Raw genomic sequence first — 26,541 nt, forward strand, 5'->3', positions numbered from 1 at the left:
CCTGTACAATGATGGCTGGGTACATGCCTCATTGCATCAGAGATCCAGATGGAGAGGTGTTGTGTTGCCTGGATGACTTTTCTCCAGCTAAAGCACTTTCTCTGCTGGCAGCTGGTGTACCCAGTCGCTGCTCGTCATGAATATTTTCCTGTCGTACATCTTCCTCCCTCCCCAAATGCTTCAACCATCCGAACTACTCTGTACAGGAAACTGAGGCCAGAAATGTCTTCCAGCTCATCCTGCTGCTGAAATCGCAATCAGAAATCAGAATCAAGTTTTTAATTAACAGCAACCAGTGACCAGACAGTTTTGTTTTTTTGAGTCGCTACTTTGACAGCCAGCATGCTGTCACTTTTGGAAGTGTTTTTGCAGAGAAGCCCCAGGCTTTAATGAATCACAAAGCCTCATTGCTATGGAAGGCCCTTGGGGTCAGGGATGGGTTGTGTTTTGAAGGAAGCTTTACAACTGCTTGAGCCACATGTGGGTAGGAAAGTGTAGGGAGATGCAGCCAGATGGCCCTGTTGCTATTAAACCCTTCAGAAACTAGCTTTGCAAAGTAAAGCTGCCTTTCCTTGCCACCATGTTTTTCTTGGGGCAAGAGGTGGGGAAAAGGTGAGCTCAGCTTTGCTTTTCTTGCAACCCCAAGTGTGTGCTAGGAGCAGCTTCTCATGGAAAGAAACACTAAGAGATGCTCAACAAGGCCAACCATGGCTGGACCTCCTCTTTAGTTCTTCTTTTTCACTCCAGGATTGGAGGTGGATGCCTTCAACCCTCTTCCACCCCCTCCAGAGCACAGCTGGGAGCCCAGGTTGCCCCTTGTGCTTCTTTTCACGTTGCTGTGGATGTTCATCAGAGCTGGTAGTGGGGATTCAAAGCTGGTTGCAGTTGCACGAGGCAGCTTAGCTCTTTGCACATACATATGCATGAAACACCCGAAATAGAAAGGTTATTCTTGGGTTTCCGCTCAGCCATCTAGTAAACAGTCACTGGCAGGGAACAGGGAAAGAAAACTATAGAGAGAAGAGATGAAAGAGTGTGAATTAGGAATTTATTCACATTCAATTATTGATAATGGAGCTTCCTAAAACGTTGGTGATTGATTTCTAATCGTAGTTACTCTGAGAGAATTTCTACAGTGATAGTTTTCTGGGAAACGCCAGATTCACCCATCATTTCCATTCGTGGAACCTCAAAGGCAAGACTCCACGCCTAGATTTGTTAAGCTTTTTGAAGATGAAAGGGAAAAGGCTAAAAAATGACTGTCAGCACTAATGTGATACAAAAGAAATGAATGCTGCATGGACTGACCGTATCTCAAAGTCTACGTGCTGCAAGGAACCTGATTTCTCTTCTTCAACAAAAACAAGGACTAATGGCCTTGACAGCCATATCTTCTTTCAGGGGACTGGGAAAACAAGAGGGAAGACTCCCATATCATTCCCAAATCTGGGCAAAATCAGCTCGTTGATCGTAATGGATTTTTAATGAGGTCCATTCACAATCATTAGCATAGATGTGCATTTTTTGTTGCATTCTCCTCCTCTCTTCTCCTCCCCTTTCCCTCAAAATTACCTGTTTGAGTAAAAACCCTTGGAAAATGTATCTCCCAGGTATAGAATTGGAAGGCAGAGAGGTCTTTTCTCTCCTCTCCAAACTGCTGGCAAAGAGAGCAGAAAAACGTGCTGGTGCAGAATAAAATTGGCACAATAAAACTGACAGTTTCATTTGTGGTATTAGCTTAAAAAAAAAAAAAAAAAAAAGTTCTAAAATAAAAATATCTCAAAATACATTCCTGAAAGCACCCCATTTGTAGCTGTTTTATGTAGGTCTGTAAGCTGATGAATAGCAGACATATTTTGAGGATTCTTTTAAAATGTGAAAATTACTCAAATTATCACATTGAGCTGGGTTATTTGTACAGAGCTGTCATCCAGAAGCCATTTGTAGGCAGAATACCAACGGTTTCCGTGTCAAACACAAACATGGAATGAGAAGGCAGTCCCTGTCTCCACGAACTCACAGCCTGACTTTTATTCCCAGCCTCTGACAACTCCTGGCTCTGCCAGTGTATGGATCAAGAGCAATCTGATAAAATCGTGATAAAAGATGTACACGAGTGCTCTGTGCTGAAAGATGCTGCTGGATGGAAGAAGAGTTAGGTTCAGTGACCATAAACCCAAAGTCCATTTTTCCTGATATAACTCAAACCAGAGAAATTCTTCGCTGTAACCCCCCTTCCCTGACTGCCCTCAATGCCTTAAACCATTTTTTTTCCATTCAGAGTCACTTTTATTAAAGTCTGTTTGCTTTCCCTTCTCCTTGGGAGTTTATTTCCATTGGTTTCACATTCATTGAGGGGTTCCCATTCTCTGATGGTGAAAACGAAGCACGGCTCTGGCAGAGTTAACGGAGCGGCACCGATTTGTGCCGGCGAACGATTTGGCTTTGCTGCGTTAAAAAACAAAGACGAGCTTGTCAGCTTTCCAGCCCATCTCCCCAGCACTACAGGGTTGTTCTCCATAATGCATTCGCTGGTGCTTTCCCCAGTTTAAGTTTAAATGGCCTGAGCTCCCTGCATTTCCTCCGAGAGATTTCCCTGCCGAGTGGTAGAGCACACAGTTATGAAATTTCTTTTAATGTCATTTCATTACAATTTTTCTTTGCTTTTTGTTTTTTCCTCTCTGCTAGTAGTTATGTGCTGTTGGACAGCTCAGCACCTCTCATGCTCAGAGTCCTTCCCAGCCCCTAGCAGCCACGGTTTTACCCGGCTCAATATATTTGCTCTGCAAAGAGTCATCCTTCCTGGCAGTGACCCCTCGGATTTGCCTTCCTCTGAGTCCATTACTGCGAAGCACCGCTGACACGGTGCTGTGCAAACCTTAATAACTGCTCCATCCTCTCTGAAAGCATTGGGGGTTTCCTCACTGGAAAATGAATGTGCCTTGCTAAGGGCAAACAGCACCACTATGGGCCAAGACTTCAATAAAATAGGGCATGGAGCTGGGACAGGTGAGGGTCAGGCTGGGGGTTAGGGAAAGATTCTGCACCCAGAGGTGGTCGGGCACTGGGACAGGCTCCCCAAGGATATGGGCACTGCACCAAACCTGATGGAGTTCAAGAAATGTCTGGACAATGCTCTCAGACACATGGTGTGACTTTTGGGTGGTCCTGTGTGGAGCCAGGGGTTGGACTCAATGATTCTCATGGGTTCCTTCCAACTTGGGATATTCTGTGATCCTATAAAATAGTTAACCACGGGCTTGGACCTCATGCTTAAGAGCAACCAGTTTCTGAGCAGTTTAAGCAATTTAAGGCAAATGCTTCAACCCCAAGCTAGGTCAAAGCTCGAGGGGGAGGCTCCCTCCTCCCGAAATGTCCTTTCTTTTGCTGATCCCTGTGACCTTTCCTTCCAGAGCCTGGTTTGGAAGCAGCCCTCCTCTGCCTGCCGCTCTCCTCTCTCCTCTCACGTGTCCTCCTTTCCTCCTCTCTCCAGGTGATATGCACGCTGGTGGCGGCTTTCTTGCACTTCTTCTTCCTCTCCTCTTTCTGCTGGGTGCTGACCGAGGCCTGGCAGTCCTACATGGCCGTGACGGGCCGGTTACGGAACCGCATCATCCGCAAGCGCTTCTTGTGCCTCGGATGGGGTGAGGATCGTGGGTCCCACAGGGGAGAGAAAAAAAAAAAAAAAAAGCATTTTCCCATCCTGGGATGCAGAGCAGAGAGAGTCCAGGCCATAAGAAGGACCGATGCTCTACAGAAGGCTTGGCACAAGGGGCTTGACACCTCTGGGGGTGTCCAGAAGGGCTGGGATGGTTAAAAATGAGGAAAGCTGAGATGGTAAAAACTGAGTCCTATGTGCTGCCCCATCCGGCCCAGGGTGACACAAGAGAGATGAGCTGGGAGGGGGCTGTGTCCAAGGGGCATACGGAGGGATTTCTCCTGCCATTGGGTCTCTTTTGCTTTCTCTCTCTTATTTCTCTCTCTCTGCCTCCTTCCGTGTGCAACCCGGGGAGAAGCAAGCTCTGAAATCCTGTCTCCATGGCAGCAGGGCCTTGCATAGACAAATAAACTCTGAGACCGGTGCAGATGCTTGTAACTAATTTTCCTCCCTCTGCCTCTTCCGTATGTTTAATTTATTAACCTTAAATGATGCATTCTGTAGGAGAAAACAAACGCAAGCCCGTAACCTGGGCTTTCAAAGCGACGACAAGCTTGTGTTGGAAAGCAGTGACTGAACAAAAAGTTGCTCAAAAGCAAGCAGGAGGAAAAAAAAAAAAAAGAGAGAGAGAGAGAGAGAAAAAAGAGAGAGAGAAAGCACTGAGCTCCTGTATTAGGGGCTCGTTTTACTGCTGGAGTCAAGCATTTCACCCCAGGCAAGATATTAACAATGCTTACCAAGGGCCCTGATGTGATTTATGCTGGCACATAAGGGGCCGTCCTCCTTGCAGCACCTGCATCCCTTGAAGTTTTCACCCCTGGCTTTTGCCTAGGAAACAAAATAAACTGTGTGACTGAAAGAGAAGGCTGGTATGGAACCCAAACCTGAAAGCACAGATGTGAAAAGCATGGGCTGTGGGTGCTTTTGGGGTTGGTGCATGTGTTCAAGTACAAATGATGTGACACAAGGAGCATCAGGCACATCAGATGCAAGAGACTGATAGCTTCGTTAGGTGATAAAAGAGATTTTTTTCATTCTGATTTATATACGCTGGGACAGATGGGAGTGTTAGTCAAGGGAATTTTGGACGAGTGACATCCACAATTGTGATCTGTACAGATTTTTTTTAAAAGTAGCCTACATGTGTAGAAGCATAATTTGCAGTGTTAGTGAAATGTAGTTATTCCTGGGCTAGGAAGCAGTGGCTGATAAATGATGCATAATAACATTTGGAATAGGTTAGGACATGAAGTGAAGAACACTCTTGCCTGTTAAGGCAGCAAGGGAATTCCAGATATTTAGCATCCTGCTTGGCTTCAGCTGGGATTAATGACGCCTCTAAGAGGGAAGAGGCTGAAAATATGTTTTAAAGAGCATAATCTGAAATAATTAGCACAATTCATGGGCTGATTCTCCCCCTTTCCCCCCTTTGCTTATTAACATTTTTCTAAGCCCTCGTTCTAGATCTCTGCCAAGTTCTCAGCTGCTGGCAGCTGTAGCTCATTGAAGCCACCGTGGTTTTCATCAGCACTGAGATTTATTCCCAGTTTTTCTCTTCTCCTCTCGGGGAAGCAACTTCGCCTTTCCAGCAAAGAGTTTTTAGCAATTAGAACAATTTTAAGTTATTTAGACGGGCAAATTGTTCCCTAGAAACAATTCCATCAGAACATCTAGTCCCAGTAAAGAAGGAATAATTTGGTTAGTCCTCATAGGATCATGTCGGGGCTTCAAATGGATTTTTAATGTCACCCTGGCTGAGTCTCTGAGTGGGTCTGCAGTTGTTCATAACAGTTGTGGCTCTTGGTAGTCATTTTTATCAAATGACCTTTTTTTAATGGGATGTGCTGATCGCATGACACAGTTCTCCTGCTGGCCTGGCAGAACAAAACTCTTCAAACCGGGTTTCTTGTGGAGTTAGGACTGTAAAATTCGCTTTTTGACTGTGTAGCACGAGTAGCTGCCTACAGGGACAGACCAGTTAGAAGCAGATTTCTTTCGGATAGCCAAGAATCTATTAAAATATGTTTTGATAATGCTTGAATTTATTTCTTTTTAATCAATCCCATGCAACTGTGTTTAGGCATTCATTTTACCTCTCTCCCAAGGCAGAGGAGTTCAGCAGCCCTCATTGCTATGCTCGTTGGCTCAGCTGCCTTGATGTGGCTACCTCCTCTAGCAAACACAGCTTGCACAGCTCCATTTTCAGCACAAGCTGGGGCTCCTTCCTACCCAGTCCCTGAAAGCTGACGAGTTCACAGCCCAAATGTGCCTTTCTGCATAATTGTCACGTCCCGGAGAAGCACTTTGTAAAGAACACGCTGCTATTTTTGGCAGAGTCTCAGCCAATTTTCCTCTTTCCAACGGAGCCTCTCTCGTCAATGATCAACTCCCCAAAAAGCCCTTTCCCTGATGCCTTCATGGGGTGCTTGCTGTGGGGTGCCACACCAATGGCATTGTACTGAACACTGTGCTGGTGGTATGGACAGGATGCCTGGTCTGTAGGCATGAAGGAAGTTCAGTAAGAGGGGCAAGAGTTAATTAAAATGAAAACCAAAAAAAAAGACACATCTCGTAACCCACTGGACATCCCTTAACCCCTACCCATTGGTTCAGGCTGCTCAAACATGAGCAGTGCTTGGGAATTTTGTAGGGGAAGAGAAACACTTCTCTTTCCGATGACTCAAATGCTTCATATTCCAGCCAGCTTGGCCCTACACCACCCAGCTGGCTGCTGACCCTTTCAGTTAATCATCCATGCGATGGTTTTACTGCCGAGTGAGCACACTGCCAGCAGGGTTAGTGTTTGGGTGCTGTGTCTGGACAGCCCTCCAAACCACAGTTGCCTGCTGTGACCTCTACGGCGCAGGAATTAGGGTCTCGTCAAGGAGCACTAATCCCAGCTGGCTACTGATCCTGCTAATTCCTAATGGGATTTGCCCGTCTTTAGCATTGAGACAGCTTAATGTGGCATGGCGTGAGGAGGAGGGCTATAAAAAGCCCCACAGAGCCCTTGGTGGCTGAGGAACCAGATGTTACCAGCCGATATCCAGGGATTTTGATAGAGAAAAGGAAGAGCTGGGCTGGGGATAGTGAATCAGAAAAGTACCCAGTCTCCTCTGTAGATTCTTGAGCAGTTTATCAAGCAGGAATAGGACAGATCAGAAGGCTATTAGCAGGATACAACATCTTTTTTCTAGCTCAGAAGTGCCTGGGCATTCAAACACCCAACCATGTCAAAGCTTTTAATGATATTTCTTGGAGTTTCAGGCCAGCATTTCTCAATAACCTTCTCTGTCTCATTTGGGGTGAGATTTGAACCTAGGTTGTTCATATATTAAGAGCAAACATAGGTCTCAATCTCTGCCTTGCCAGCTCTTTTGGGTTGGGTGGTGCCTGGATATCCCACCTGCAGGAAACAGACTGGCTTATCCATGTCCCTAAAAATAAAAGGAATTGATGCTGTGCATTTGAAAATGCTATCATTTTCCACACAACTGCTGAGACCACAGCGGGAAGCGAGCTGATTACAGCTGATGGCACTCACTTCATTAGCAGAGGTAACAAGGGCTCGTGTTTTTGGCTCTGGAGGTCCTGAATTCAGCCTCTGCCAAAGGGCCAGGCTGGGACAGATGGTGCTAGAATAACACCGGGAGGAAAGGGGTATATGATATGCCTGAGCTGGTACAGACCTGCACGTGTGCTGCAATGACCAATTTTCTCATGTTTTCTTCTCTTTAGGGCTCCCCGCCTTGGTGGTTGCCATTTCCGTGGGGTTTACAAAAGCCAAGGGGTACGGCACCGCAAACTAGTGAGTACTGAGGCTTTGCTTCCTTTTCCTTCCCCTCTAACCCTCTATCCTTGTCAAAATGCAGTCAGTGACCTGCAGGAGCAAAGGTAGGAGCTAAATTAGTGCCCGTGGCAGAGAGAAGCAGGAGTGATGAGAGCAGAAGGAGCATCCTCAAGCCCTCGGCTCATTGGGATGCTGTGCACTTCCCTCCTCCCCATCCAGATGCCCAGGGGAAACCTTAGGAGAGCCAAGTCCCCAGAGAGAGGACTGGTTTTGTGAACAGGAGCAGCCCTCTGAGTTCAGTTTGTCTGAATAAGAGGGACGTTTTCACCAGGGGATAAGAGTGCCACAGTCAGCAACGTGGATTTTGTCTGCATTTGCTTCTGAAGCATCCCTACGGGAATATCACCAGGGCTAGGTACTGAGCAAGTATTGTGTGCTCCTTTAAAAACAGCTTCGCAGGGAATGGGGGGATTAATTCTTCCATATAGTACATCATTTTCATCTAAGTACCTTTAGATAAACATAGCATTTGTCTATTTATTTATTTATTTATTTATTTTTAGAGCAAAATGTGGAATATTTAAAGTTTGGGATGTCTAAAAATGAAATAACAGCCTCTGTGTTTATCTATGTAATGGATTGCTTGATTGGACTCAGGTTTTCCAAATAGCTCAGCTTAGTTTTAGGCATCAAAATGTGGATAAGTTTTTCCAACCAAGTTTTTGAGAGCAATCTGAATTTGTTTGCTGAATCCCCCACTGGAAGCAGCTCAGTATTTACTTTTATGAAAACGAAGTTGTGTTTTTTTAATCTTTTTCTTTATTATTATTTATCTTTATGAAACTTTATTATTATTATTATTATTGTAGTGGGGAAGAAAGTTGGTAGAAATTACAAAATAAAGCTGTGGAGAGGGAAAAAAAAAAAAAAAAAAATTAAGGCAAGGCTGGAATCACTCAGAGCTGAGCATTAGTGCAACCTTTTAAAAAAGTAGTACTTTTTTCACTGTGTTGTGAAAAAATAGTACAGAATTTTTATGCAAAGTGGCAGTCAAAGGATATTTTACCTAGCAATATATCAGGCCTTTCCTTATCCCATCCCATCATTGTCTAGAGCCTCGCTGGCCAGTTTTTTGCATTTTGAGTGCCTGTGTACAGGTGCTGTACCTGTCCAGACTGCCCTGCCCCAGCTTTTGGGGGATTTAGAGTCAGATTGTCCTATTAGTGATGGCTCGGTGCTTGTCGACTGGCTCAGAAGAGGAGCCTGGCTTTCAGAGGTGTCACAGGTCCCAGATGCCCTTTAGCTTTTCTGTGAATCCAAATTCTGCTTCTAGGACACTCCTCCATCTAAGACCAACTCCTAATCAGGAGGCATTGGGGTAATGGGTGGAAGCTCTAAATATTTCTGCTTCCTTCCCCGTTTATAGACTGCTGTGAATTGGTGCAAAAAGCTTTGTGGATTCTTCCCTGTGAATGCTTAAGTTTCACCACAGAGTTCTGTACTGAATATTGACCCCACAAGCCTTGGGAGGAAGGAGGGACTGTGCAGATGAGCTTTCCCTACCTCCCTGCCCTGAACCGTGTATGCCAGCATCTCCCTGTCCTAGGGCAAAGCCCTTCCAGCCTGCAGCACAAGGGCATCAAGGCACCACGAATGCTGCTGGACACCCTCTTTGCTCTCAGACTGGCACGCCAGCAAGGCAGCACGTTGACTTTCCATCATTTCCAGGGTGTCCTTAACCAGAGCAGCTCTCCTCTTGCTGCTAATCCCCTGTCTCCTTCCAGCCCTTAAATCTCTGTCACTCCTCTCATGCAGGGGCTGGAGGCTGCCTTCCTGGCAGGCTGGCTGGCTGCCTGTGACACCATTTCTTAGCTCTGCTGTCAGGGTGCCTGTCACCAAAATAGCAGGGGGGTTTTGCACCCTGGCAGGTCCAATCCAGTCCTTTTATTCCCTTCCACACCGGAGCCCAGTGGGTGGTAAAGCCAGTGAGTCCCAGCAAAGTCATTGAGGCAATAGTTCATGGAGAACACATGTTGGTGCTAGGGCTCTTAATTAGGTTGTGCTGGTTGTGGTTGTTTTTTTGTTTTGTTTTGTTTTGTTTTGTTTTTTTGTGGTTTTTGTTTTTTTTTTTTTTTTTTTTTTTTTTTCTGGCTTGGAAGGATCATGCTCAGACTCAAAAGCATCAAAGAACTGAAAGCTGAGCTCTCCCACTGCCCAATATTGGCAGTGTACATACTGTTAGACCTTCTCTTGCCCTGCAAGCACCTATTCATCGTGTGTACACTTTCTGCCAGCTCCCGTTCAAACCAAAGTGGGGAGGCACTTTCCCAAGTGCTCAGGCTCCCCTCTTGCCTATCCCCAGCCAGCTCCTCTGAAAACCCTTGTGATACATCAGATGTGTCTGCAGCAGGAGGTTGCTGGTTTCACGAGGTGCTTAGTGAATTTGGACACATGCTCCCAGCTCTAATCCACTGGGAAAATCTTCCTGGGACGTGCTGTGTCACTAACGCCACAGTTTGCAGAGCATGAGCATGAGAAACAGCCTTTGGTCAGACATTTGTAGCTCTGCCACCACCTCATGACTCCTGCCATTGGCTGTACCGAGAGCCAAAGGTAAATTGAGCAAATTTAGGTGTGCACTAGAGCCCAGCACTACCCCAGGAAGCGTGTGTGACCCTACAGGCACTGATTGAGTGTTCTTGCTCAACTCAATCGGTGTATTTTAGATCACAAAGCAAAAATCGGTGTGGACCAAGATAGACAGGGTGCCCCTACACCGCAGTACAGTCACACTTGTCCCTGCTTTCCTGTTAAAGGGGCATAAAAGCTTTCTTCTATTGATGTGCAGTTGGGTCTTGGTTGTACCTCTTCTCTAGAACAAAGTCAATATTATGTACCAGGAATTTCAGAGCTGACCTCCAAACCTTGAGGCTGTTCAGACAGGAACTAGATGTAACCCTGTTTAATGCTGGATATATATAAACAGAATATAGACCTGGATCTCAGCTTGTCCCAGGGTTATTTTGGTTTGTGACCACAGCAGGAGTGTCTGTGGTGGTTGCAAAGCTTGGAGCTGGAGCTCAGAGGCACTTTTAGCTTTGTGTCTAGCTGGAATAGGGCATGCACAGGGTGTTTCAGATGGGATGGCAGGCTTTCAAGGCACAAAGTTTCCACCTTGCAGAAGGAACCACAAGATGTTAACCACAACGTGTCTCTCCCTGTGATGCAGGGGATGGGAGCTGACATGATAGACCACAAGGGACTTCACAGTGTCCTTCAAAACTTCTTCCAACCCTGCAGTTTCTGGATCATAACAGTAGTAGTAGTGTGATGGCACGCAACTGCAGCAGCCTGGGGGTCTGTCCCACCGAGACTTGGTGGTGGTCAGAGGCTTGGCCAAGTCTCTGAGCTGTAAATCAGGGAGCTCAGAGGCTGCTTTGTGCATGGGAAGGCTGGAGATATAAGGATTACCCTTTATCTGTCTGGACTGGGACACCAAGTTGGAAGAGGCAGAGCTGTAGTTGATAGTCCAGAAGGTCCTGCTCAAAGTCAGCTCTTTGCAGGACCAGGACCAAAGCCCTCCAACCTCACAACTTTGCCACAGCAGACTCTCGGATGGATCAGATGTGGTGTGAAGAGGTCTCGGATGCAAGAGCTGACATCATTTTGGGAAGCCCTGTTTGGAAATGGTTGTTGAGCATTGCTAAACCGCTTCCTCCCTCCCTTCAACTGGCGATGTTATTTAAAGGATCTCTTGAGAGATCCCTTGGCAAGTGCTGGGAAGCCTCGTTACACCATGCAAACATGTCTGTGTCTTGCAGGGATGAGGCTAAAAGCATCTCCACAGGACTCACGTGTTGCTGGAGTTTGCTGTCAGTTCTCCTCCAGAACTGCTATTTCCGCTCCTGCTGTCAGCCACTACCTCTGATGGCTTTGGAAGGAAACATAGTGGTTATGAGCTGTGACAGGGAGGCCAGGCAGTCAGAAAGGATGAGGCTGGTGCTCAGTGATGTGTGAACTTGCCTTCAAAAAGCTCATAGAAAGCCATCCCTGCACTGTGTCCTCATGAGTATAGGGCTGCCAGCTCCCTTCTTGGGGTAAGCTACATCTTCCCTTTGTGGCTAGAAGAGACCTGGTAAGCTTCATCTTCCCTTTGTGGCTAGAAGAGACCTGGGAAAAAAAAAAAAAAAAGAAAAAAAAAATCTTTAAGACACTTTTGAGCATCAGAGCAGAAAGGCTGGGCAATGGCAGGTAGTTGGGAGCCCCCTTCGGTTTTCCCCTTGAATTCATGAAGACTTTTTCCAGCTCTTGCAGTGCTCCAAATCTTCACTCCTATTCCCTCCCTCCCTGCCTGGTTATTTGTTTTATTATCCCGGTTATTTGTTTTATTATCACAGCTGCTCAGACAGTTTCTGAAGGAGCAACTGGCTATCAGGAAGAAATCAGAATTGATTAAATTACCATGTTACAGCTTTAATTTAGAAACAAACAAGATTCAGGCCTTGGAGAAAAACAGAAGGTCCTGCTTCCAATTTCCAGTTTGAATTATTTTTTTTTCCCCAAACATTCTGTGTCTTAAGGTGAAAAATAACGTTTTTTTGCAAGTCAGAGCTGATACGAAAACATCAGAGGTTGATATCCAAAACTGAAATGTTTCCAGGAAGGCTTTGTTTCCTGGGAGGGTCTGAAAGGCAGCATTTCTCCTGATGCAAAACAAAATGAGATGGCTGGGAGTGGCGGCACGTACGTGAATTACTGCAGGGTTAGCTGGGCTAAGAGCTTGCAGAAAGTCCTTGCTCCATTGCAGTTGCCTGTTCTTACACATTTACACTGGTAAATGCATGGAAGTTTTGCTGTTGAAATGGGATTACTTCACGTTTTCTCCAGGGCCCTGCAATGTCACAGTGGGCAAACTTCCAATGGGGCTGGTGCTGTAGTGTAAATTCACATCCTCTCTTGTTCCGAAGTGCCTGCTTTGTGTGTCCATGCTTGGAAATTGCCAGATTCCCCATGAAATGGGGATTTCAGCCCCAGTGCTGATGTAATTTTCAGACTTACAGAGGTGGGAAGGGACCTCAAGGTCCCGCAGCAGGGTGCCCAGGCCCACGTCCTGGTTGCTTTTGAAGGAGGAAACCCCACAACCCCGCTGGGCAGCCTGTGTGGCCACCCTCACAGTGAAAATGTGCTTCCATAAAACAAAAAAAAAGCTTTTATTTTTCCTTCCTGTCTTTATGTTCAAACCTGAAAGTCTGGGTGTGGATGTAGAGTGCAGGAGGAGCCCTGTGGGGACACCTGGAGCCCGTTCGTGCTCCCTACCTGGGATTTGTCTCCCCAGTGAGGTCTCCATCCAGGCTGGGTGCCCTCATTACCGGTGTGGGGAAGATGTGGTGAAGGCAGTCAGTGGAGTTCAGGCTGTGATTTGACTGAATGTAACTGTAAAGTGTTTAAAAAAAAAAAAAAAAAAAAAAAAACATTAGACCCAGTAGACTGGATCTCCAGTGACTAAAAATCGAGGCCTACTGGCACCATGACAGGCACAGACATGATAGACACCAAGACTTAATAAGAAGATTCACTTTGGGTTGTTCAGGCACCAACCCTTTAATTTAGGAGCCTAAATCCCAACACAAGGACACCGGAGAGAGGAAAAATCCTTCTCAGGTGAGGCAGAAGCAACCAGCTGATTTCCAGGGGTGCACCACAATGCCTCATGCTTAGCTTATTCCACAGGAGCATCCACATCCATTCCACTTTCCTCCTGCATCACAAAGTTTCCCCATGGCAGCAACCCCAAAGGGAGGATCCAGGAGCAGAAACGTGCTGCTCTCCTGGACTTAAAACCTGAGGGGCATACTGGTTAGCAAATAATGAGGGACAATTTCCACTGTTTCTACTCTTTTTGTGTAAGTGAGCACGACAAGAGCATCGTCTCGCTCGCAAGTCACAGGACCTAGTCTAAAGCAGAGTGTGGCAGAAATTTTACATGTGCTCCTCTGTCAGCAACTAAACCAGGCTTTGCAGGCAGACCCCTAGGCAGCTGAGCTTTTGGGCACATTCTGGAGGAAAGGAAAGCACAGCTTGCTTACTTGTAAAGTCTGAGACGTTTTTTTTTACCATGGATTATCAACTCCACAGGCAGCAAAACATGTGCCTCTTTGTTGGTGATGCTGGCCACTGGGTAACTTTCTTTTCCTTCTTCCTTTTCCAGCTGCTGGCTGTCATTAGAGGGAGGTCTTCTCTACGCCTTCGTGGGACCAGCAGCCGCTGTCGTTTTGGTATTTGTGCTTGGCTGAAAGCATTTTTCTTCCCCCTTTTTTTATCTTACAGGGCATCCCTCATTCTTCCAACCCAAGAGTGTCCCTCTCTACTTCCACCTGTGTTTTAAATAGCTTTCCCCTTCAGGAGGAAAGCAAAAAGCATTAAAAGCCAGCAATTTGGGATGGGGTTAAGCCTGAAATTTAATGTGTCTCAGCTATCAGCCCTCTGCCTCTGGCCTCTCTGGAGTCCCCTAGGCATCTGGTTAATGCTTTGCCTTTTTATTGCTCTGTCTGGATAGAAGTACAGCCTGGTGGTGGAAAACTGTGACATTATCTCCTTCCAAAACTGCTCTTACTGGTTGCTCTGAGAGCAAGCTGGGCCTCCACATCCAGCATTTATTCTTCATTTGTCCTGGATGTGCAGCACACCTGAGCAGCTTTTTTTTTGCAGGTGAAATAGAGGTCTTCAAAACAGTACTGAGGGTGTCAAACACTGCATTTGCCTCTCGTTTGAAGAGATGGTGTGGGTAAAGAGGACATTCCCAAACTCTGTCCCACCTCCTCCTGCCAGGTGGAGTTTGTTCTTCTGTCCCCAAAAGCTTGTCTCAGTGAGTTGTTACCCAAGTTGAAGGTGTCACTCCAGATGACGTGCTTTTCATCAAGCTCCCCTTGCTGCTGAAGCCTCACTGCTCTTGAGAAATCTTGATGTCAGGGTTCAAAGGCTTTGAGAACTGCCAGTCCTTAAAAAAAAAAAAAAATCCTTCTTGCAGCAATTCCAGACACAGTTAATGCCACGTTTGAGCTCCATCTAAGTGGAAGTCTGCATTTTCGGAGCTGTATGTCCTCTAAAGCTCAAGTGTCCCAGAGAGTCCCTGAGGAATGGGACTGTTGACACTCACAGTTTCCCTTTCAGCTCAGGCTTTTGTTTCCTGCAGTGCCAGGGGGGTTAGCTGCCCTGCAGCAGCAGCAGGCTTACAGGAGAGTAACTACACAAAAGCTCTTGCAGTGACAGCAGTGAGAACAGACCCAGCATGTCAGGTCACGTTGGTGCTGTTGTTTCATCACTAAGTCAAAGAAACAAGCCATCCATTGCCCCTCCTCTATAATAAAGCAAAGCATGTATAGTCTCCTCTATAATAAAGCAAAGCATGTATAGTTTAGGGTCTTTCTTTAGCATAGGGCTACCACACGTGTTTGAGCCTTTGGATAGCATCAGCAAAAAGTGGGGATAAGCAGACGTTGAGGCCAGGCAGTCCTCAGATCTCTGTAGGCATGTGATGGCTGGATTTCTCTCCCTGACGTTGCAGATGGGGTCAGAGTCTTTATAGCTGGAATAATTGACAGCAGCATTAAGTGGCTGAGTGTTTCCTTTCAGCTGAACTAGCTCCCAGCCCCATGACATAATAGCAGATAGCTCTGCCTGGGTAGCTTGAATGCTCAACAGACAGTGGTGATTAGGAAGGAGTGAAGTGTTGTGGTGCCCTGAGAAAAGGGAGTCAGCCTCCTGCCTGTTTTGCTTTTGTTGTGCCAACAACAAGGGAAGTAATCCTTCAGCTTTCCGCAGCCTGCTTCCATTTGGCGGCTCTGTTTTCACTCAAAGATGGAAAAGGAAATAACCTTGCAGAGAGGTCAGCACCTGGAAATGGTACAGAAGGGCTTAGGAGGTGGGGAGTCGTCTCTGGAGGTGGCTGTTTTCAGTGCCCAGAGAGGGAGCCTCTACATCTCCTTTAGGTGACCTGACTCGTTGCTAACTGAGAAGCAAATAATGCCCAAGAGAGTTGGGAAGGAGAGGAAGGATAGGCATTGAACATCTTTTTATGAATAGGAACCTAGGAGACAGATAAGTGTGATAAATTGCCCAAATCCACATTGTGAGTTTGCAGCAGAGCACAGGATTGAACATAAATTCTCAGGTATGCACTGTCCTCAAGACCTCGAGTCTTCTCAAGCTACCTCCTGTGCAGGCTTTGTCCTGATTTCGGGTTGAACGTGCCAGTGATGGAGGGGCTGTGCCCCTGGCTCAGCACAAGGACAGCGAGGCTCTTGCAGGGCTGTGTTAGGGACATGCAGCTGTGTTGCTCTCAGGTGAGGTTTGCTTCAGAGATAATACAGCTGCTGTTGGGATGCACAGAACAAGGTGGGATTTGGCTCTGAAGGAGCTAAGAAGCTCTTTCTCACCTGAAACTCTGAAAATGTTTATATATGGACACCCAAGTGACTTTGCACACAGCTGACTTAGCTCCAGCTGCATTTATTCTCTCTGCTACATACCAGATATTAACCTCGAGCCTTAAAAACACCAGCAAGTTTATACGCAGAGCTGTTGCATGCAGCTGTACACCCCTGACTCAGGTGAAGCACCCTGGTGATACTTCATCACACACAGGATGAAATCAGCAGGTGTCTTCAGGGAGAGGCTCACAGTGAAGCGAGGACAGGGAGCTCATCAGGCACTGATATCTCAAGGGATGAATCTCAGCTTTGTGCCTTTTTTTTCTGTATGGCATTCTAGAGATCAGGAAATGAAGTTACACTGCATGTTATTGGAAGTGGCAGTGTTTAGAGGCATGTGCCTGCCTGTATCCCCATCTTTGAAAAGAAGCAGGGCCAGGATCAGAGTGGGATATTGATCACGATGATCAGTGCATTGGATAAATTATTTATTTATTTTTTTATTAAAACAGTTGCACAGCTGCAATTACAGAGCTGCACTTCATCATTTCCCCTGCAGTAAATGATTGAGGATACACACCCTCAAGTGTTTCAAGCCCTAGTAATGATCCAGCCTGCAAAACCTTAACCTCATCTTCTCTACTGCTTTCTCGCACCTTAAAGAAGGGGACTTCATGCACTCAGGAGCCTCCAGCATATAACCAGAGGTTGTTTCCATGCTGATCCTTGGCTGAACTGCTGTGTCTGACTCGCCAGCCTTGTTTCTTTAAAACAATACCGTGGTGAGCTCTAGAAATGGACTTGCAGCTGTGGGAAGTAGTCCGCTCAACCAGCAGCTGATACAAAGGGAAATAATTGCTATGTGGGAGCTCTTCCGTTCACTCCCAGCTGTGGACTCCCCATCAGAAAGCTGGGTCATGCTCTGCTGAGACCAGCAGTCCGAGCTCAGAAAGATTGCTAAGTACTGAGGATGATTTTGGCAATTAGATGGAGGCTTAGCAGCCATCTCCCTTCCCTTGGGCTGTGTTTTCTGTGAGCTGTCCCTGAGGGCTACCTCTCAAGGGCCTGTTACACTCACTGAGGCTCTCAGCCAACACGTGATGCTACAAATCTCTAAATTTGTCCTAAAACCTTTAATCGCAAGCCCCCCCACACAGAAGAGCAGCAGTGCTTTGTTCTGCCAACACCCTGTGGCTCCTTGTCAGCAAAACCAGGAGGGTGTCACTTGTTTTTCACCATCAGTGCTGTGCCCCCAGGGACTAACAGGTCACTAACGGGGTGATGCTCAGGGGCTGCTGAGGTTTGGTGGGGGCTGTAAAATGGATGCAGCTGGCAACAGGGAGTGCAGTCAGAACAGAGCACTGGGGAGTTTAACGCCGCTTTGCAAGACGTCAGCTCTGCACAGCTATTTCCCTGGGAGTATTTGCACCCGCTTGATGCAGACGTCTGTGTTCTCACCCTAATAAAGCAGGAGGAAGGGCTCCGTGAAGTTGCCCATTAATTTCTGGGAATCGGCTGGGTGGTTAATCCACGAGCTGTGTCAAGCAGCTGATGTTTCTACTTGCTCCAGCACCCCTCCACCTGAGAGCAACAGTTGTGGTTCACTGAGCAGAAACCACATCACCTTATTATAATTACAGCTGCTGTTTTGGGAGCACAGACTCCAAAAAACACTTGAAACTAGGCTGTATCACCCCACTGCTCTCCCCTGCATTGGACGTTTTCTATTTGTACGACCCTGAAGAATTCTTTTTGTGCCATGGGTTTGCCTGCCTAGATCTTGAGCTTGCACTGGGCTACAAGAAGCCCTGCGATGATCTGAGCATTTTACAGCCTTCTTCTGGTCCATGGGGACCTTTCTGATCTGCTGCCAGCTGCATTCTGCTCTCCTGAGCTCAGACATGTGGCAGGGAGGTGGGATGGGGTGGAAAGGGGGCAGAGGTGTGACAGTGCCACCCAGCTTTGGGAAAAACTAATGGGCTCGGCTTGCCCTGTAGATACCTTCTGTACTACTGTGTTTGACCTGACCCACTTGAGAACAAATCTGTGTGTTGTTTTTCTTTCAACAGGTGAACATGGTTATTGGCATTCTGGTTTTTAACAAACTTGTATCCAAAGATGGAATAACAGATAAGAAACTGAAGGAACGGGCAGGGTATGCCTTATCAATACATCTAAGTAAAGAATGAAAAGCAAGCAAAAAAAAAAAAAAAAAAAGAAAAAAGAAAAAAAGAAAACAACCAAGGTTGTGATCAATAACCAGGTCAGGAATGCAAAGAGTGGAGGTGCAGACAGCAAGCAAAAGCAGATTTAAACAAAACAAAACAAACAAACAAAGAAATCCTTGGTTTAATCTCTCTGCCTTGCCATTCAGTGTGGAGACAAAAGACCCAAGAAGCAGAACTGTGACGAGGGTTAGAAGTTCAGCTCTTTGTTAAAAAGGCTTCAGCCCAAGCTGATGTAGATCCCAAAGATGAGGGAAAGCAGATGGCTTTTCTCTCTGATGCCTAGAGACAGAAGCTGGGGCAAGAAGGTGACACTGCTGAGGATGGCATGTCCCATGGTGTCACACCCAATGCCTGGCAGGTGGTTGAGAGATGGCAAAGGGACATGGTGCTTTGAAGAAAAAGGTGTTTGGGGCTGTACAGGTGAAGAAATTAGTGGATGGATGGATGGATGGATGGATGGATGGATGGATGGATGGATGGATGGATGGATGGATGTGTATAGTGGACGACTGGCAGGTAATGTAGGAAAAAAAATCTGATATGACCTGAGGTTCTTTATCTTCTCCACAGCCACCACCCCAACCTCCATCCTGAAGCTCAGGACTTGTGGCAGCTGGGTTTTGCCTTAGTATAAATTGAAAAGTTGCTTCCACAGCGAGGATGGCAGCTGCCATGCAGGGCTCTCCCCTGGCTTTACCTCCAGCCCCTTTTGCCAACAGCTGCTTGGTCACTGGCTCTGGGACCATGAAAACCCCCTTCTCCTCTGTTCCTGTTTGCGTCTGCAGTCTGCTCAGACTTTGTCCCTGGGTTATGCCATGCTCTAAGCAAAAGACAAGTGTTATGTTGACACCCTGAGTCAAATCAAATGCATAGGTCAGCCTGTAGCACCCCAGGGCTTCAGAAACAATAAGCTGCAGCATCGACTGTGGTGTTGCAACACCCACGGGCCCTAAAATTGCATCTGGGAGGCAGAAAGTATGGGCAGGGTTCAGTATTCCCGTCGTTGTGCTATGGAGAGGGGAGTTCTGCTGGAATTCATGTTCAATTGATGATGGCATCAAACAGAGGGCAGAAGTAAGCTCTTATCCAGCCAGAGGAGGAGGAGAGGAACGAGGGAAGGCTCATGTTTTGGGGGTAGTGTTGGCGGGCCCAAGTGGTGTAGTGAAGAGGGGAAATTGGTGCCTTAATAGGGTTATAACAAGGGGAGACTTGAGCCTGTTTGGATGAGGATGAGCAGAGGTGTCTATTGCTGCTGGGTTGGAGATGAATGCGGTCAAGCGACCTTGGTGCTTTGTTTACAGGAACAACCACCAAAGAAGTGCTTTGTTCTGCATGAGGCCTATTTAACAAAGAGAGAACTCAAGAAAATGCCCTAACTGCAGGCAGAGTCCCCAGAAAGATAATTACGCTGCAAAGCCAACACTGAAATAAACGCTTTATTGGATTAGCAGAGCAGCGAGTTACTGCCCATCCATCTCTCACTCTCTAAACTAAACTGCACACAGAGTGACCTTATTTAATCCCTTTCAGCTGGTTATTGATCACATTCGTAGTTGTGCTTTGAAAACAAAACCTGCAAAGCAAGAAAAAAAAAAAAAGCCGTTTTTCTGATGTTCTTTGTTTTTTCTTTCTTTTCTCTTTTTCCCCCCTCTTTCGTGTCCGTGTGTGTGTGTGCAGCACTTTTTGAGCCTTCTCTGTGCTAAATGGTTTTGTTCTCCTTTTGGAGTGCACCCACTGAGATTGCGGATTTGCTTTGGAGAGCTCCGGTGCCCCTTCCCTTTAGCTAGCCGCTTCTGGCCTGGGCTTGGGAACCGTGTTGGAGGGTAGATCTGGAGATGATCCGAATGAGTAACAGCCTCGGAGATGTTTGGATCTGAGGAGCTGGTCTAAAGAAATGTGTTTCCTTTAGCAGAGGCAAGAAGTATGGTTCAGTGTTGCTAAAAAGAACAAAGGGGGAAAAAGAAGGGGGAAAAAGGACCTGTTGAACACTAAGAGGAGCCCAGCACATGTACTGCAGATCTGTTGGCACCAATAAATTGGTGTTAACAGCTCCTGTAAAATAGCACCCGAGACACCATAGGTCTTGTCCTATAGTAACCAGAGGAAATCACTCTGATTACTGTTGTCAGAAACCATTGACTTTCTAATGGCAGTGGCTTTATGCATGTGTCATAAAACTAGGCTACAAAGAGGTGGATGTGGTTACACGGAGAGCTGGCACAGTACACATGGATGCCCCAAATCCTTTCTGGGCACGTGCTACGTGCTCGAGCTAGGGAGAAAACCCTGGAAGAGGATCCCAGCAGGTACCTACCTGCTTGCAGTGTTTCCCCATTACCATTTCTGCCTCCTCTTGGGGTCAGCTGTACCGACAGGGTTTGAGCCTTGTTGATGGGAGTGCTCCTAAAAGTGAAAGTTTTAATGTTGGACGCAGGAGCCTTTAAACTGAATTTTAAATTTATTCAGCCAGGGTTTATTCCAGAGGCATTTGTGTGCTCATGCAGCCAGGGAAGAAGAATGAGGCTATAGGATATATTCACAAAGGCTAATTTTAGCCTGGTGAGCTTAATCTCTCTAGGCTCCCTCTGTAGCCACTGGAGGGAGGTGGGAGCCCTGTTTCATTCTTCCAACGTACCCCTGAGAGGAGCTTAACTTCTTTTTCTCCCTCCGTTGATTATAGAGAGGGCTTGAGAAAGTTTGCCCCAGTACCTTGTGTGAAACATTCTCTGCGTGTCCTAGCGGGGTGTAAGAGCTGGATTGTCAGTACCTAGAAAGGAAAGTAAGTGGAAAGAGATAATGACTGCATTAAAATAGGAGCAGATTCGTATTGCCCTTCACCTGGGAGCCTTTCATGTTGGAAGCAATGCTCCTACTCTTTGGGCTGTCCATGGTATAAAGCACTTTTCAGTAAAGGGTAGCAAAGTCCAGGCTCTGCTGAACACACCAGATGAGTCTGTGAGCTGCTTGTGGATATTTAGGAAGCAGAAACAGCTAGATTAAATGAATGCATTATTCACTGTGGTTATTTCATTAGCTACCCTTTCATACCTACATGCACCAATATAAACCTGCTACGGAAATTCAATATATTAAGCAACCTCAAGCCCCGAACCAGAACAAATTAGAATATAAATGTACCCACATCTGTGCCTACTGCTTACAATTTTCTGCATAAATGCACCCAACAGCAGTTACAGTTGTGTGTTATAGTGGTCTTTTGGCCAGTTCTTTGTGATTCAGTGTCATTCATGTTTTTTCTGGTATAGTTTTCCATCAAATTCCTCAAATCAATCTACTTTCTTTTTGCTGCCTATCTCTGCCTCTCTCTGTCTCTCTGCTTATCTGTTCTTTGTGGCTTATAGCTCTGGGGATGGACCATTATTTTTTTAAGGGTCATGCACTTAATGCGTCTTAAGACCCACTTTATCTTTGGTTCAGCCATTGTCCTCACTGGATTTACACCATCCTTCCTGGAAGATATGAATCTATTGACACAAGAACTAACTTTCTCTGTGTCTCAAGGCTGAAAGTTGCTGTGGGCTACCTTAGTTATTTAGTCATTATTCTGCAAGGGAGTAATGGCTTATGTCACTGGAACTAACTAATTAAAAGACCAATCAATAGCCACTTAAAAGTGAGCTCAATGACCACTAAGACCACTAATAATGCTGTGTTGGTGTTCATGGGAGTGTCTTTTTTGCAGGGAGACTGAAAACAAAGCCATAAAAGTTAGGAAATGATCTGTAACGTTTCCTAATCCCTCTCCCAGACAGGGCAGAGCTGTAAAAACCCAAGTTCTGGTACTTCCAGACACGACCAAAGAGTAGCCAACCTGCTGTCCTTTGGCAGCGATGTTCCTGCCTACTCTGATACTAGGCACTGCATGTAGGTCTGTAGGATGTTTTGCAGAGTCCTGCGCATGTTCTGAGCCAGATCTGATGTGGATGGAGGTCATGTACCTGTGCAAAGCACATAAACTAGTAAATTCTGTGAAGAAAATGGGCCAGTGACAAGCTCATGCGGCTTCTGGGCTCCCAAGTGAGAGCTGGCTTGTTGGGTTCACAGATAATCAGCTTCCAAAAATCATGTGGATGTGCCCTACCCTGATCCCTGAAGCACGCTATACTGGCAGCCCACAACAGCCTGTCTTTGTGGTTGATCCCATCCAGCAAAAGAGGGAGCAACCCATGTGAGCAAGACTCAGGGTTCAACCCAAAAAGGTTTTCAGCTCCAAAACAAAACCCAAGAGAAGAAATGTCTTAAAAATTAGTCAGCCTGTCCACCTCCCTTCAGGGCAGGTTGATGGGCTGACAAAGCACCCAAGCTCATGCTCAGCCTCAAGGACATGAACAGCAGATGCATGTGCATGTCCTTCATCATGGATTAAGCCACCAAAGAGCATCCCCTGGTACTGGCAGCTGCCATGTGGTGTCCCCACCAAGGTGAAGACCATCACAAAAGGGGCAGTGGAGGAAATGTCCTACCTATCCCTCACATTGCTGTAGGAAATAAGCTAAGCACAGTTCCCACAGCCCTACTTCTTGCCTTCTACTGTACAACCCTGCCACCTTTTTTGTTTTGGAGCAAAAAGGCCAGGAGGGAAACGAGCAATTCCTCAAAAAAAAAAAAAAAAAAAAAAAAAAAAAAAAAAAAAAGAAGGAGGTGGAGACTGGGAGAGCAGTACTGGCTTCTCCTCCATGGGTGCCAGATTTAGGCACCCTGAATCTGGCAAAACTTACACCAACACAGTTCCACCCTCTCCAGCAGCACCAACACATCTCTGAATTGTACATTTCCCCATTTCCCGCATCTGGAGTGGTACAGATGAGAGAGTTTTATTCCTGCCTGTCTTTCATTTCTCTTTTCAAACTGGGTATGGTTGGTTGGTTCCCTTTCTTCTTCTTTCCTTTCTTCCTTTCTTTCCTTCTTTCTTTCATTCTTCTTTTGGCTTCTCTTTCCCTTTCCTTTCTACGTTTGTGTTCATGAGCAAAGTGTTTTGTTTTGTTTCAGTCTTTTGGTTTTAATTGCAGTCAGATGGCAGTGCCCCTTTACGGCATGACGCTCAAATGTTCCAAGTGTGGAGTAGTTTCTTCCGCTGAAGTTTCGGCCACAGCCACCAGTAACGCCATGTTAGTTCCTCTAATTTCAACTTCTTTTCTTTCTTTCTTTCTTTCCACTTTCTTCTTTTTTTCTTTTGTTTTTAGTTATTATTATTTCCCTCTCTCATTTACCCCCTCCCTCACCAGCCCGTTTGTTTTCTCTCCCATCTTCCTGCCCACATCCCCACATCCCCACCTCTCCCTGACTTCATTGTGTGGGCCAAGAGTAGTGTAGGGCTCCTGCAGCGTCCTTGGGGCAAGAGCTGAGGGGCTGGTCCTGAAAAGCATTTAACAACATGCCTAGTTTTAAGCATGTGAGCAGCCCATGGAAGACATTTGCCTGAAGTTGGGTTTACGTTTAACGCCCCCGTTCAATTTAGGTCTTGGATTTGCAGACTTAAAGGTGTGGTTCCCATTAATTTTGGTGCTAGGCTGGGGCTTCAAACTCCAGTTTTGTCAAACACTTAAGCATGTGTTTGAGTTTTTTACTCCAATGAGTAAATATACACTGGGTATGATTTAAGTGAATTGGGGAACCACCTCTAAGTGTTTGATTTTTGTCCTCTTCTAAAGGACTAGAGTTAAGTTTAAAACCTCATAGGGCTGTGGTTCTGATTTGATAGGTGTTGACTGCCTCTTTTGGACCCCTAAAAGCACTTGGAATTAGTTCTCAAAATCTAAAAGTGTTTCATAGCTCTGAGTTACAAAAGTCAAATGCTGTTAAATCTCTTCTTAGATGTAACTGGAGTTAGTCAAAAAAAATTAAATTATGAAAATGTCAGAGCTTTGTTCTGCTGGAGAAATTGTTGCTATTTATATTGTTGGCTTTTCTCCCAAAGGTTAAGGTAGTAGGGAGAGTCACGAGGAAAGATTTGTCCTTCCTCCTTTCCTTTCTGAAATTTTATCTACATCCTTACTAGGTGATGCTATATTTTGATTTTGGTGGCTAAATTAATATATATAAAATGTTTGCTTTTGATGGATAAAGTAGTATCTATTAAATGTGTGAAATGGTCTCAGAGTTAGACATTTTCAATTTATAAAACTCCTACCTGTAAATAATCTGACCAAAAATAGACAGTTGAGAGCCACCATTTCAAAACGTGGAAACGTAAAACAAAACCACCATTTATAGGAAATTCAGAAGAGGTTAGAAAAGAATGTATATTTCTGGAAAATGACCCACTGTTGTTAGAAAAAGAGAACATGCCATTACCTCTACTAAGAGCTAACAGTTTTTATTAGATGCAAAAAATAAACAAAATCTAATTTAGTTTTCACTGCTGAACTTGTTTCCCTTTTGCAACAGTGCCAAGCTAAGATGCTGAGATGGCATCGGTCCAGGCACTCGTACCACGAGTCTGGAATTAGCAGGTCACTGCATTTCGCTTTCCTGTCGCTGCAGAGGAATGCTAACTGAGCAAAAACCTTACTATTAATAAAGTAGACCGTTAAATAGGAGAGGCTTTCAGTTCCTTGTAAATTCATTTCAAAAGTAAAGCAATCTCTAATCTTTCTTCCATGTTGTCTGACATTGCTCTGTCATAAGTCATCTCTTCTGATTCATCTTCAAATTAGAAAGAGGAGATACGAAATCCAGATCTGCTTATCCTGCTTTTCTAATTTAAGTGGTTTAATAGAAAGTAGAGAGCCCTTGTAAAAGGATATATCTTTTGTTTTCCCAGTCGATAGAATACCTTAGACAGTTAATGCCAGTACTAGTTTTGCTGTGTATCCTGAAGTATCCTCTGCTCTTGTCCTTGCAAAAAGAGTGAATTATGCATGAATTAGTACACTCATCCCCTCCACTGACCGTTTTTGTTCCCTTCACTCGGAAGCTGAACTCTTTCTGGTTTTCTTCCTCCAAATTACTGTAAATGAGGTTGTCAGTAAGGCAAAGCCTTGACTGTGCTTCATGTCACTGCCACCATTCTGCTGGCCTTGATCCCGGACTCAGGCCAGCTTTACCATTGACTTTCGGAGTCTTGTAGTGTAAATCAGATGCTGTGAGGATTCCTGACTCCTCTCTGATGTTGAATTAGGCATAGCTGCTTGGCAGAGAGCAAGCGCATCAAGGATGTGCCTGTCTGGTTCCTTCTGGGGTTCCTCAGGCTCCCTCCAGTTCTCCTCCCATGGGTGTCAGAGGCTCATCTCTGAGCTAGGATTGTGTGAAAGAACACAACTTTCTGTCAAAAAAGTTTTGAGGAGCTCTTCTTGATAATACCTAAGAGAGAAGGGATCAGGGAAGGGGATGTGTAACTGAGGGAGAACATGGTAAATCACTGATGGGAGAGCAAGTAGTGATCGTGATAGAAGACAAAAAGTATGTACTGAAAATTAGGCAGTTTCTTGACTAGGGAGATGATAAAAAGGAAAGCTTTGGATGTCTATAACCTGTTAAGTGTAACCCAGACTTGACAGCTGTGGGTTAGAAAAAAGCCTTCCCTGTTGAATGCTCTGGATGAAATCTGGGTTATATATTGCCATTGGACGGCCTCTGTTCCCACATCTCTTTCCTTGCAATTGTTGCTTGTACAGTAGCCTCAGCCTGTCAAATACTACCTTATAATTCATTTGTCGTTGCTACCTGTGAAAAATTTTGATCTGAGACAGGAATATATCTCAAGGACATGTCATTTCTTGATATTGTTTTGAAAGGGGACAGCCACAGAAAATACTGGGGACTGTTATGGAAGGAAGAAAGAAAGGAGAGAAGGAAGGATAGAGAGGAAAGGAAGGATAGAGAGGGAAGGAAAGAAGGAGGGAGGGAGGGAAGGGAGGAAGGGAGGAAGGGAGGAAGGGAGGAAGGGAGGAAGGGAGGAAGGGAGGAAGGAGGGAAGGAGGGAAGGAGGGAAGGAGGGAAGGAGGGAAGGAGGGAAGGAAGGAAGGAAGGAAGGAAGGAAGGAAGGAAGGAAGGAAGGAAGGAAGGAAGGAAGGAAGGAAGGAAGGAAGGAAGGAAGGAAGGAAGGAAGGAAGGAAGGAAGGAAGGAAGGAAGGAAGGGACTTCTCATATGTCACTCATTTTATGTCAACTGAGGCTCTTCTGTCAGAGGGATTAAGGAGTCCCTTGTGTTAAGGGATTTTTCTTGGCTCAGTCATTTCAGAAAGTTTTGAATGTCAGTTTTTTTGCCCAGTATTGTAGTCCAAGCACTAATGTGAATCACCCCTTCTGTGAGTGGCTGATTTTATGACTGTTCACCAGGAACAGTGTTGTTTGCATAGTTCAAGGAATTTGAAATTGGATTCTTAACCTGTGGACAATATTTAGCCCCTGCGGGTGCTTGGGAGGTCAAAAAACTATTTCCCTTACTGAGGGTGAATAATCAAGCAGTCTTCC

The 26,541-nt window shown here is 45.7% G+C and overlaps 1 protein-coding gene across 1 annotated transcript in view; it reads left to right on the forward strand.

The window, feature by feature from the left end:
* ADGRB1 (adhesion G protein-coupled receptor B1) overlaps positions 1–26,541 on the forward strand; it is a gene marked incomplete at both ends in the record, with an annotated part of 183,177 nt that overhangs the window by 127,265 nt on the left and 29,371 nt on the right. The window contains 5 exons of the mRNA XM_084306745.1: positions 3,494–3,644; positions 7,397–7,466; positions 13,657–13,723; positions 17,947–18,032; positions 23,136–23,234. Coding sequence (XP_084162871.1) covers positions 3,494–3,644; positions 7,397–7,466; positions 13,657–13,723; positions 17,947–18,032; positions 23,136–23,234 — 473 coding nt within the window. The remainder of the gene's footprint in view (positions 1–3,493; positions 3,645–7,396; positions 7,467–13,656; positions 13,724–17,946; positions 18,033–23,135; positions 23,235–26,541) is intronic.

Source organism: Netta rufina (genome assembly GCF_964035555.1).
Source record: "Netta rufina genome assembly, chromosome: 2".
Taxonomy (NCBI): Eukaryota; Metazoa; Chordata; class Aves; order Anseriformes; family Anatidae; genus Netta; species Netta rufina.